This window comes from Opisthocomus hoazin, chromosome 2 (genome assembly GCF_030867145.1).
Source record: "Opisthocomus hoazin isolate bOpiHoa1 chromosome 2, bOpiHoa1.hap1, whole genome shotgun sequence".
Classification (NCBI taxonomy): Eukaryota; Metazoa; Chordata; class Aves; order Opisthocomiformes; family Opisthocomidae; genus Opisthocomus; species Opisthocomus hoazin.
The window spans coordinates 109,423,122-109,436,014 of record NC_134415.1 but is presented as its reverse complement, the minus strand read 5'-3'; the positions used below and the strand labels follow the sequence as shown (position 1 = coordinate 109,436,014).

The following is a 12,893-nucleotide window of genomic DNA, read 5'->3' as shown; positions in this document are numbered from 1 at the left end:
AGTCGGTTGCGTGATTCCCACCTCTAGCTCTGCCACGTTGTATAACCTGAGCAGTGCGGAGCGCCTTTATTCCTGCCTTCTGTTGAGCAGAGAGCCTTGAGGTGTCAATATATGAAATAGATTCCCCACCACCTTTCTCTGGATTTGTGAGTCAGGGGAAGGTGAGGCTGTATATAGAAGAGAGTGCTTCGAAAGACCATTCTTGAGTTCGTATAAAAACCAGTATTTGTATGTGCGTGTGTTACATGTAGGTACATGCCTAGTTCCAACTTTGAGGCAAAGTGTTTCATGTTTCCATGTCTTGAGGAAGGGAGTGGCAAAGGTGATTGTCTTAGACATCGTTCTGCATTGTCAGCTCAGGAGTGGAAGAGTTACAGTCCATGCCTTCTTCAGTTAATGTCAACTTCATACCTTTAAAATAAACTGGAATGGAATTCACTTTTGTTCTTTGTCTTGTATCATGGTTTCTCACCACTAAGAATTACTGTTACTGATGTAAGAAGTTCTCTGTATTTTGTTTTTTTTTATTAAACATCCCTTACAATTTTATGTAGTAGCCTGTAATGCAAGGCTGCTATGAAGATCAGGCTGTATGACTTAGTGGTAGAGAAATGCTGTTGTGAACAAGACAGTCTAAGAGCTTAGTTAGAACTAGGGCTTTTCAAACTCTTGACTGATAAATGTTAAGCACTTACACTTCTAGTTTTTTGTGGGTTTTTTAATATTTATTTGTTCTCATTTGAAGAAATGTTTCTTGTGTGATTCACTGTAGAAATTAATTCATTGTGGGAGTTAGTAACTTGTTAGATTTGACACTTGCACGTAGGGAGTCGGGATGTATGAAATGGGGAGATGAGAGGGTCAAAATGATAGCGACAATTTTACTGATAGAAGCATGAAATATTTTCTTCAGGAAATAGCTGGAGTCTGTATTTTGTTAAGGTATCCAAATATTTTTTCATTACTGTAGCATGTGGGGCTATTGTGTAGTGCACGTTGAGGTTGTGGTTGGACACATTTTTTTTCTCTCTATGCTTCTGTCCCCAGTGAGAAGATAAACTAGATGTTTTTTAGGATTTTGTTGTGAAAAACACAGCTTTGTTTTAGTTAAAGCTTACTTGTGTAAAGGTTAATGTACTTGTTTACCTGCTTGCCTTGAAGTGTATTCTTTGTGATTAAAATAGATTTAGCAAGCCAAAGTTGGGATTACCTTTGGGATTTTCCCCTTACCCCCACGTCGAAATTTCACATGTGCTAACTCTTGTATTAACATGAGGAGAGACAGGCAGAACTGAATTCCCAGCTCTGAGATAGCTTTGGTCATGCTGCTTATCTTGCTTGGTGGGCAGCACCCAACCCCTTTGGTACCAACTGTTTACATATCAAACATATTAAAACAAGTGTCTATGAAGGACTTACTGAAAGGGTTTCAGGTAGGCAGTTTCCCAGAGCTTGGTGGCGTGGTGGATAGGTGTGGTGGCGTGTATTGAGCAAAACCTGCAATTCTCATAGTACAAATTCTTGGAAGAGTTCACTTGTTTGTCTTGGACATCCCCCAGGGTAGCTCTGCCTTTGGTGCTTGTTGCAGAGGGTACCACTGTCTCTATATTCTTGAAAATGCTGTTTCCTGACTGTCTTTGTACAAACGGAGTGATTTCTTCCCTGTGCTCCTTACATTTATCCTCTCTCCTAGTGCAAAGACTACAACATGGTTGTAGAACTGTGGACTCAGGATTTTAGCATGTTTGTAATGGCCGAAACTTACAAGGCTTTTTGAAGACTTTTATCTACAGGTGTTCCACTGCTCTGCCTCCCATACAGTTGAACAGATGTCTGATGTGCTTTTGGTAACAAATCCTCTGATTCTGTTGTGCCTCAGGCAGTTAGCAACTGTCTTCACGTGCCACAGTTCCTTAGAAAAATGGAGACATCACCTATCTGAAACATCTTGCATACACAAAACGAACACATTTTTCTTTAAAGTGCCTTGTTCAGCTATGTCAGTATTGTTTTACCTCATGTATTCCAACTCCCAATAGAAAGTTCATCCTTCTAGCAGGTGAAAGGAAATTAGCAGCTCTATTTAGAATTTCCTCCAAGCTGACTTCAGTTCAAAAGCTGCTGGGAATCCAAGTCATCAAATGCTTTTGATAATGTGTGTTACAGTTTTTTGGTTTTTTTTTTTAATTTCTTGACTTTTCTCAAGGAAATAGTTGATTCAAAGTGGGATTGAGGACTGATATCTAATTAAGTTACCAAGTGATGCGCTTTGTGTTTGGATTAATTAAATTCTTTCCTCTTTGTTGAGATAAGTATTAAAAAATGTGCACACAGTGAAACTGTAGGCATGGGGGTTTTTGCATGTTGTGAGTTTTTTCTTTTAGCATTAACAAAATGGATAATTGTAATAAAAAAAAGTTTGAGATGCTGCAGTCTAGAAATGTATATATAATAGGTAGTAAAATCTGAAAAGGCAGCTTGTCAGCATTAGCAGCTGACCAAAAACCTTGTATGCTTTTGGACACTGTACGTGGTAGTATTCACACTGACATAGCTAGCAGGTATAAATACCTTTATCATGTTTCATACCTTTTCATTTATTCAGATAGCCTGTACAGAGACTAAGCTTATTTTTAGATGTGTTATTTTATGCAGTTACTGCATTTCAAATAAATTTTGCTTTGCTTTCAGAAAGGTCATCAGCTAACATCTCAGTTCATATCTCTGTAAACTTCAATTTACAAAATCCTTGTGCTTAGTGGACAACAGCCTAAAAACTTCACCAGGAAGGAGAAGCTTTCTCCTTTAAAAAAAAGTCATAGCAGAAAGCCCTAAACCAAAGTTAGGTGCTTATAAAGGCTTCAAAGACCAGTTTTACTTGGAACACGGGCTAATAGTAAAAGTAGTACAAGTGCAGGTTGGGCGTGGGGCAGTTTCCCTCTCCAGGTTCAGAGTTACCACACCTAAATGCTGCCAGTAATACAGGCGTTCTTTGGGTTATCTTCAGAGTTATTTTGGGTTCCATCACTCACAGTAATATATTTAAAAAAAACAAAACACAACAAACAAAACAAAAAAAGCACAAAAACCCACCGGCTTACTCAGATGAGGACAAAAGAAGAAATCTGCTCTCCATCTCCATTACTTCATTTCTATCAATGGAAAGGCCTCTGTGTTTGTAGTGGTTCCTTTTTGAATAGATTTGTGATTCTGTAGATTTTGGTTTGACATCGTACCGTGTATTTACATACCAAAATCCAGATGTAGGTGAATGGGTTCTTGTTGTTGTTGTCTGACTTCTTAGCTGTCTTGAAGTAAGCATACAGATGCAGTGCGGATTCCATACAGGTTTTCAGAAGTCTTTTAAAGTCTTTTCATATCTAAAATGGACTTTGCCATTCCTGGCCCCCCTACCCCACCCAAATTACTGTGATTTAAATATCTGTCTATAATTTTGGACATGTAAGCTTCATAAATTCAAGAATGATTCCTAATTATAGCCATCTGCCCAATTCAATCAAAAATCTTCAAAGTATTATGAATAGCTTTATGTAGTGATAGAAATGTTTGTCAGGTTCTCCTCTGTAAAAAATAGAATTGTTGGGGTATTTTCCTTTTGGAGAAGGTGCTGTATGTTGTGTGACATTTCTTTTTCACATTTCAGTTCTTGAAGGCAGAGTTTAGTTGTAACTTTAGTATTCTTGTGAGGTTTTTCCTGTGCGCAGGCTGTCATCAACATCTACATTTAGTATGTTATTGCAGGTGAAGCAAGGAAAAACAGTCGTCTTGGCATGAATAAAAGTGACTTTTTTTTAATTTTTAGCTTCATTTTTAAGCAACATTTCACTTCTTTCCAATGCAGCGTTTGAGAAGAAAAATCTGATTGTTCTTACATTTCCATCTGTCTTGGGTAAACCTTAAAATATTTCCAACTCCTTGTTTTCTGTATGCTGAAAGCTGCAAGTTCTGCAGACCTTTCTGCTCTGGTTTCCATCCCCCACCGCTGCCAGCGCCAGCTTCTTAATGCAATACCATCCAGTCAACTTCTTGTTATCCAGAGTGGGGAAGGATGAAAGAGTAGTTACGTTAATTGACAGTACAAAAACCTTCATGGCTGTGAAGGCACATGTCGGAGTCTTCCAGTCTTAGTGCAGCTCAGTTGCCACTTTGCAAGGTCATGTGGTTCCTGCTGAAGTACTTGTACCCTGCCACAACTCTTACTGTCTCTGACATAGCACCAAATACTCACACCAAGCTTGTTGAAGAACAGTAGTGTGGGAAAGTTGGTAAAATTTCAGGAATTCAAGTGATGAGGAGCATGTGATGGAAACTTTTTTTTTCTCTATAAGGCCATGAAGCCTTAGCATAAGGCCGCAAGGGCATCTAGAGGACAAACGGTGGTATAAACAAAGGAATGAATGCAAAGAAAAATGAGTCCAGAATATTGAAGCAGAACTTGCCACCTGGCAAGAAAGCCACGAGCACAACGCGTGAACAAGTAATGTACACCAAACATAATCGGGTTGCTATGTGATTTAATTTGATTATTGCCAATGGGAGATCGCCGCGTATGTAATGGGGAATATAAATGTGAGCTATCTGGGGCTAATAAAGGGCTTGTACCTGATCACATTGATCGTCGTGTCGAGTCCGGTTCATCCTCCGTGACAGTCCTCTGCTACTTGTCCTCTACTGCTCTAAATCATTTCACTTTTTCTTGGCCTAGGTAAAATGCTTACAGTGCACGTCTTGCATGCTGTTCTAGGAATTCCAATTACCAGATGAATCCTAGGGCTGGAGCTGGCTACCGCAGTACCACGATGTTACATGTTTGTGACACCAAAATTACATTCATCTCTTTAATTGTAATGCTGAATTGAAATCTCTTGTTTAGGCTCGTCTCCAGAACTGCACTGTCTTGCTTTTCAGGTTTCTCCTTCCCAGTAGATGTTCTTCTTTAGTTTATGAATGTTCTTCGTTCATAATTTTGAATGTTCTCTGTTCACACAAGCTTTTTAGCATTGAAGTTGCTGCTGTAACCGTGGGTATTTGCAAATCAGCTATGCTTTAATGTATTCTTGTACTGTTTCTAGACTTTTTGGTGAAGTGAAAAGTGAGGACTGAATTACAGTCTGAGGCTTGTAGAAGGTATTTGCCGTTGGTTTTTTTTTTCTTTTTGTAACCAAAAAAAACACAAACCACCTTGCACCAAAAGCCTTCAAAGCTCATACAGACATGGGCAATATATGTGTGAAATGTGCATGTGAGGCTTTGTCTGCACTTTATCATCAGACTTCTTTGAAACTGTACTTTTGATGTTCAGGTTCTCATAATGCTACCATGCTTTATTTCATCTGTTCATATTCAGCAGAATTTTGCTTATATCAGAATTAGTTACAGCTTGTAAGTAAAAAAGGTTTATTTATTCTTTGTTACACCTTGCTCAGATAATTTAACCAAATGTTCAGCCAACACATTATTACTATTAGTCAGAATGTAAATTAGAGGCTGACGCATTTGCCTCATCAGCTTACAAATTAAGCAGTTAATCAGTTTTGGTGTGATATTCCCCCACGGGGTTTGTGTTGCTGACTCACATATGCTCAGTATCTTCTCCTTTCAACAACAAGCAGCAGTGCAAATGAAGCTTGGTCCCAGGTGAGCATTCGCTGGTCACAGCATTCCAAATCCATCAGTCAGTATATCCTCCTGATAGATATTATTGTCTTATTGCTGCTGCTAACCTCTTTCCTGAGCATTGGTTGAATACAAAGCAGACAATTATATATGCATACTTAAAAGCTAATAGTGAAGGCAGTGCTACAGGATTATTCCTTATGCTACTGAAGAGGTAAACAGAGCATGGAAATTCTGTTTGTTTCAAAATATTTCATACAACAGTTTTATTAAAGAGCGGATATTTCTATAACGTCTGTTCACTGAACTTTCAATATTAAATCACGTTTTAAGAAAAGAATTTACAGTTCAAATCCCAAGGTAAGCTTGAGGGGGAGGAGGACAGTTTGATAGGCGAACAGAAGTTTAAACCATTTTTGATGTCACAGAATTCCCATTTATGGTTTCGTCTGTTTATACAGTGATTAAAACAAGTAGAAACAAGATTTTGTCCCTAACCTTCAGTATAGGAGCATAGAACCATAGAATGGTTTGGGTCAGAAGGGACCGTATAGATCATTTAGTTCCAACCCCCCTGCCATGGGCAGTGACACCTTCCACAGGTAGCTCAAAGCCCTGTCCAACCTGGCTTTGAACACTTCCAGGGTTCTGTACGCTTCCAGGTGGCTATAATCTTTAGTAATTTTATTTCTACTGTAGTTTGGGACAGACACCAGCACTTCATAATGCAAACCTCCATGTTTGCATAGATTTGTCTTGCTGTGGCTCTAGCAATTTTAGCAAAATGGGAGTTCAGCCAGGCTGTATCAAACATCATATTATACATAGTTAAGGGCAGGCTATGGGCTTATTGTTTGCTTTGGTTGTGTTTTTTAAGCAAGTAATCAGTTCCTCAGGACCCCTGTAGGCATCGTGCCAGTTCCTTAGTGTCTACATAACATTGTGGAAGTAAATAAAGGAACTCAAAATGAGCCACTATGGGAAGAATCCAATGGCCACCACTTTGAGTAACTGTGTTGGTTTTCAGCAGTGAAAATGTTTAATCAGTTGGCTTGTTGATCGTGTCCATTGTTGTTAAAAGCTTTCTGTGCCGTGCCTGCTTGCCAATTAAAGTCAGTTTAATTTTTGTACCTGCAGCTGTCTAAATTGAAATCTGAATGCAAATTGCCTTACTTGCAAGCCCTCTCTGCAAGGTGTAGTTTTGAGCTTTTCAGTTGATAGTGGGTTCAACCTCTTTTTTCCTTCCCTCTCCCCCACCCTGTATCTCTACAGCGCTTGAGAAATATCACCTGTTTCTTAGCCCGCTTCTGAAAGCACACAAATATGGCTCCATGCAAAGTAACTGGCAGAATCTTACTGTGAAATCATCCTGCTCTTTGTTAGTCCAGAAAAATAATCCTGCATTGCTTCAGTATGTGGCAGAGAGGAACAGAACAAGGGACAATGGAAGTGTGAATTCCTGTAGAAACCCAGCGGATGCATAAACAGTGTTGATATAGGAAACAACACAGGGAGAAAGTGAAGTTTCTGCTGTTATTCTGAGGATGGGAAGTTAGGTTATTCTTGTACTTAACTGTTGCTGTGTACAGCTAAATAAGGAATCTCTCTCCATCTACCCTATCCCCTGGTAGTAAAGGAACCCCACGTGTGGCACAAAAAATACCATTTTAGAGGGATTGGAGTGGAAACAGATAATTTTCAGTTTCCTCAAATAATGCTATTTTTCTGTGCAAAGTTTGCATTTGGGAATAGAACGTTTGGAATCATAGTGCAGATAAATAGCAACACCAGGATAAAAATAGGCCAGCCTAGGTAAAAATCATTGTCAGCCTAAGTATCTTGTGAAACTTTCAGATTAAACACTGAAAAGGGTTACTTTGACATCCTTGCTCCGGCACCAAGGTGCAATCAAAACCTGATTTTGAAACATAATTATGTGTGGATAGTTGAAGAGACTGTGAGGTAGTAACAGTATTACTTTTGCTGGCTCATGAAGTTCAGCTTTGGATTGTCTTCAATCAAATAGTAACTCCTGCGTGTGTATAAATATGCATACACTGTTTTCTGGTAGCCATAAGATCTTTCTGAAGCAATTCTGAAGTTTTTAAAACATCTTCCACCAGGCCACTACCTCCACTGCCTCTCTGGGCAACCCGTTCCAGTGTTTCACCACTCTTGTTGTAGAGAATTTCTTCCTTGTATCCAATCCAAATCTACCCTCTCTTAGCTTAAAGCCATTACTCTTTGTCCTGTCAGAACAAGCCCTGCTGAAAATATTATCCCCATCTTTCCTGTAGGCCCCCTATAAGTAATGAAAGGCTACAACAAGGTCTCCCCCACAGCTTTCTCTTCTCCAGGCTGAACAGCCCAACTCTCTCAGCCTCAGCCTTTCCTCAGAGGAGAGGTGCTCCAGCCCTCTGATCATCTTTGTGGCCCCCCTCTGGATCTGCTCCAACAGATCCATGTCTCTCCTGTGCTGAGGGCTCCAAAGCTAGACGCAGGACTCCAGGTGGGGTCTCACCAGAGTGGAGTAGGGGGGCAGAATCCCCTCCCTCGTCCTGCTGGCCATGCTGCTTTTGATGCAGCCCAGGATATGTTTGGCCTTCTGGGCTGCAAGTGCACATTGTTGGGTCATGTCCATCTTTTCATCCACCGGTACCCCCAAGTTCTTCTCCACAGGACTGCTCTCAAGCCCTTCATCCCCCAGCCTGTATTGATACTGGGGGTTGCCCGGACCCATGTACAGGACCTTGCACTTGGCCTTGTTGAACCTCGTGAGTTTCATACAGGCCCACTTCTTGAGCTTGTCCAGGTCCCTCTGGATGGCATCCTTCTGGTGTGTCAGCTGCACCACTCAGCTTGGTGTCACCTGCAAGCTTGCTGAGGGTGCACTCAATCCTGCTGTCTAAGTCACTGATGAAAATGTTAAACAGCACCGATTCCACTATGGACCCCGCAGGGACACCACTTGTCACCAGTGTCCATCTGGACATTGAGCCGTTGACCACTACCCTCTGGGTGCAACCATCCCACCAATTCCTTATCCACCGAACAGTCCACCTGTCAAATCCATATCTCTGCAATTCAGAGAGAAGGATGTTGTTGGGGACTGTGTTGAAGGCTTTACAGAAGTCCAGATAGATCACATTCGCAGCTCTTCCCTTGTCCACTGATGCAGTTACACCATCATAGAAGGCCACTAGGTTTGTCAGGGAAGACTTGCCCTTGGTGAAGCCATGCTGGCTGTCTCGAATCACCTCTCTATCCTCCATGTGCCTTAGCAGAGCTGCTAGGAGGATCTGTTCCAGGCACAGAGGTGAGGCTGACAGGTTGGTAGTTCCTAGGGTCTTCCTTTCTACCCTTTTTAAAAAAGGGCACAGCATCTCCTTTTTTCCAGTGACGAGGAACTTCACCTGACTGCCGTGACTTTTCCTATATTACGGAGAGTGACTTGGCAACGATATGTGAGCGAGTTCCCTCAGGGCTCTGGGATGCATCTTGTCAGGTCCTATAGACTTCTGTATGTTCTGGTTCCTCAGGTGGCCACTAACCTGATCTTCCCTTACAGTGGGAGGGTCTTTACTCCCCTGACTCCCATCTTGCAGTCCATCGACTCGGGAGGGGTGAGGAGAGAGGTTGCCAGTGAAGATGGAGGCAAAAAACTTATCGAGTATCTCAGCTTTCTCATCTGTTGATACTAGGTTAGCTGTTCTTGTTCGTCAGGGCGGGTATGCTTTCTTTGACCTTCCTTTTCTGATTGTCATATCTGTAGAAGCACTTCTTGTTATTCTTTGTAACCCTTGCCAAATTCAGCTCCAGCTGCACCTTGGCCCTCCTGACCCCATCCTTGCACAATGGGGCAGTGTCCCTATACTATTCCCCAGATACCCGTCCCTGCTTCCACTGGCTGTGCAGTTCCCTCTTGCGCTTTAGTTTGACCATCAGGTCTTGGCTCAGCCACGCTGGTCTCTTCCCTTCCCTGTCTGACTTCTTACACGTGGAGGCTGAGAGCTCTTGCACTGGAAAGAATCCTTAAGGATTCTGTTCCCCTGTCCCTGAGGACCGTTTCCCAGGGGATCCTACTGACTGACTACTTGAAGAACTGGAAGTTGGCTTTTCTAAAATTCAGGGTCCTTCTTGCCTTTCCCATATCCCTTGGGACTGTCAACTCCACCAATATGTGACCTAGAAGCTGGATAGTGCTTGCTTTTGCTCCTTTTTTTTTTTTTTTTTGATCTCCGCAGTGTTTTTTTATCTCCAGTGTGCACACATCCTTTTTTCGTTGTCTTGATTACTTTGCTAGGAGTCCTTCATGGTCAGGCATATAACTCTCCGTTTTACCACAGTTAAAATGAAGCGTATCTTCCACTTTAATCTTATTGAACCATAAGAATAATGGTGAACCAAGGAAGGAATACATGTTCGTGCTTGCTTGCTTGCTCCTGCAAGCTAGCTTACAATTTTAGTGCCATAACAGTCAGAGAAAATTGCACAGGCCAGTAGCTTTTTTTGTGAAGGTCCTGAGCTCTTAAAGTTTAGAGCTTCATCTTCCCCTGTCCTTTCACACATGGGCCCTTGGCCATCATCTTAACTTTCTGAAACAAGAAGGAGTGATTTTGAGACAGAATTAGTATTACTTCTCTCTGTTACTGCAATGCAGTTTAGAGTCTGTTGCATTTTATCCATCTGTTTCTACTGCCAGCGGCTGGTATTTCTGCACGACCTCATGACGGCTGCTGTTGCTTCACTCTCCAGTGTTATATGTGCTGCGTTTTCACCAAAGCCAGGTGTTCTACAAGCTTTCATAGAGGAAGGTAGTTCAGAAACTCAGCTGTCAAAAGCACTTTTGTTCTGGGGGTCTTCTGGGAGAATGTACTAGAGGAATATACTTCACATTGAAAAGTAGAAGTGTAATTCCCATTCTGGTCAATGGAGCCTGGACAGAAGCTTGGCTGACTTGCTGCTAGGTGTTTCACTTCATCTGAGCTGAATTGCTCTCCGAGCTTCATTGACTTAATCTCAGAATGTATTCAGTCCTCACCTTCGTGGCTTTGGTGGGAAAGTTGCCCAGAGAAGAGAGGTGAATGAATGTTTAGGCAACACTGTTTAAAAATCTAGGCCACTTTTGACTGATTGTTGTTGCGTTATATGTAGACCTTTCCATGCTTTTGTGCATTTAAGAACAATGGAATTTTATGGAAATACTGTTGCTCATTCTCTTCAGAGACAAGATGTGAGACTAGATGCTGCTTTGGTCTAACAAGACATTTATATATTACTGGGACAATTTGTTGCTAGTAAACTTGGGAATGGTGGGTGTTGATATGTCCAGACATGAAAACAGGAATAATTTATGTGATAGCTTTGAGGGGTTTTAGTTTTGATCCTTGTGTCTACAAACTCACATCTTTTTATCTGCCCTAAGGCCTCTTTTTGCAAATATACAAGTGAGACGATACTATTCATACATAAAATGGTATTTATACTGTTGCAGAATACGAATATCTTATAATACTTGATTCTGTTCAGTAGTTGGTTAATGACAGCAAATCTGGTAGATCTAAACAGAATCAACACTCTTCTGCAGAACTTATCTCATGGATTTGGGGGGTAAATTTCAAGATTATTCTTGTTTGCAACTGTAGTCTGTGGGTTTATAAAACAACATAATCTATCCCTAATCCCTGCTTTTTTCCGCAGTTGAAATCTACAGAGGTGCTTATATTGATCACACAGGAGAGAAAATATTGATAAGCACTTCAACAGGATGTAGGTTTTTAAAGGAAATTTCTGGGTCTGAAACAGAGTTTTGTTCACTTGCAGAACCTGCTGCAAGTTTAGTTCTGTAAGAGAAATCTCGTGAAGAGAAAGGAAATACCATTCAATAATGTACAGAAAAAGCAGAGGTGTTAACCTTTTACTGCTGAATGTTCAGTGGTCAACAGTTGTGGGTATGAAGGACAGCAGAGCTGGTGGTGATACAGAGAACAGCAATTAAAGTGATCAGAGTGACGGAGCAGCTACCTTGAGGAGAGACTGAGAAGGCTGTGGGGCTGTGGCCATTTATAAAAGCGTGAAGGTAGTGGATAAGTTGGATGCAGTAGTTGTTCACCAGAATTCACGTAGACGAGCTAGTAGCAATTCACTGTAACTAGTAGATTAATTTAACATAGATCAAGTGTTTCTTTTAAGTAACAGGTGGTGAACTGCTGCTGCAGAGTATCTGCAGGTTTCAAAATGTATTGGACAAATCCATATGCAACGAGCCCATAAATAAATAGTGACAGGAACAACTGAGGAAAAGAACTAGGCTTTTGTGTTCTTCCTAAGTGGTGTCTTCTGTTACTATCAACCAGAAAGAAATGTGGGTCTGATGCAGAAGATCATTTCTTGTATTTGCTGTTTCCTGGTTTGTTTGGTGTTTAGTCTTCATTAGTAAAGAATCATTTTTCCCATACAAATTACACCGATTTATTTTTGTATGAGCTATCCTGAAGCGATCATAGACATAACTTTATATTTCTTTGATGTTTTGCAGTGAATAACCCTATACCTTCCAACTTGAAGTCAGAAGCTAAAAAGGCAGCTAAAATATTACGAGAATTCACAGAAATAACTTCCAGAAATGGACCTGATAAAATCATACCTCGTGAGTAAAGAAAATGTTTTGATTCAGCTAAAACCTCCAGTGCTCCCCTGGTTTGAAGTCCTGCTCTCTTTACCAATTCCCTCTGTTTTCACTGACCATAACTTAGGGAGAAATGAAGATCTAGGGTGCCATAACTTTTGTGAACATACCCTGGAAGTAAAGGGATTCAGTTTACTGTATTCTAGGCAGACATTGCTTACTGGGAGAGATCTTTTGCGTGTTTACAACCATAGGATATCTGCATAGGAAGGCTTCTCTCTGGGGTCAATGGACGGTCTTATGCTTAACCTGTGAGTATCTTTTTAAGGGAGGACCTGGAATACTAGCTCTAGTTTTTTAGTATCTGTGTTTAGCAGAATTAGCTGGGCAAAAATAAGTTGAAGGAAAGATATCAGGGTACATTTCTCCTTTGATACTGATTGAGCGCTCTTATTTGCTGCTGTCCTCTCTATTTTTGTAACTGTTACTCTGTTACTCCTAGCGTCTTCCTTTATCTGGTGTTGCTGGTTGTGGCTTTGTATTTTTAACTATTATATTCCAGAAGGCCTGCAATAAGACTAGCAGGATGATGATACTTTGCCACAAACACTGTCTACTGATGCAAGGT

At 41.0% G+C, this 12,893-nt stretch overlaps 1 protein-coding gene across 2 annotated transcripts in view; it reads left to right on the top strand.

Moving 5' to 3' along the window:
- The window catches only part of SH3YL1 (SH3 and SYLF domain containing 1), a 54,787-nt gene that overhangs the window by 780 nt on the left and 41,114 nt on the right, over nt 1-12,893 (top strand). For both annotated transcript variants that reach the window (XM_075414758.1, XM_075414757.1), the window contains exon 2: nt 12,176-12,286. In XM_075414758.1, the coding sequence (XP_075270873.1) occupies nt 12,176-12,286 (111 nt within the window). The remainder of the gene's footprint in view (nt 1-12,175; nt 12,287-12,893) is intronic.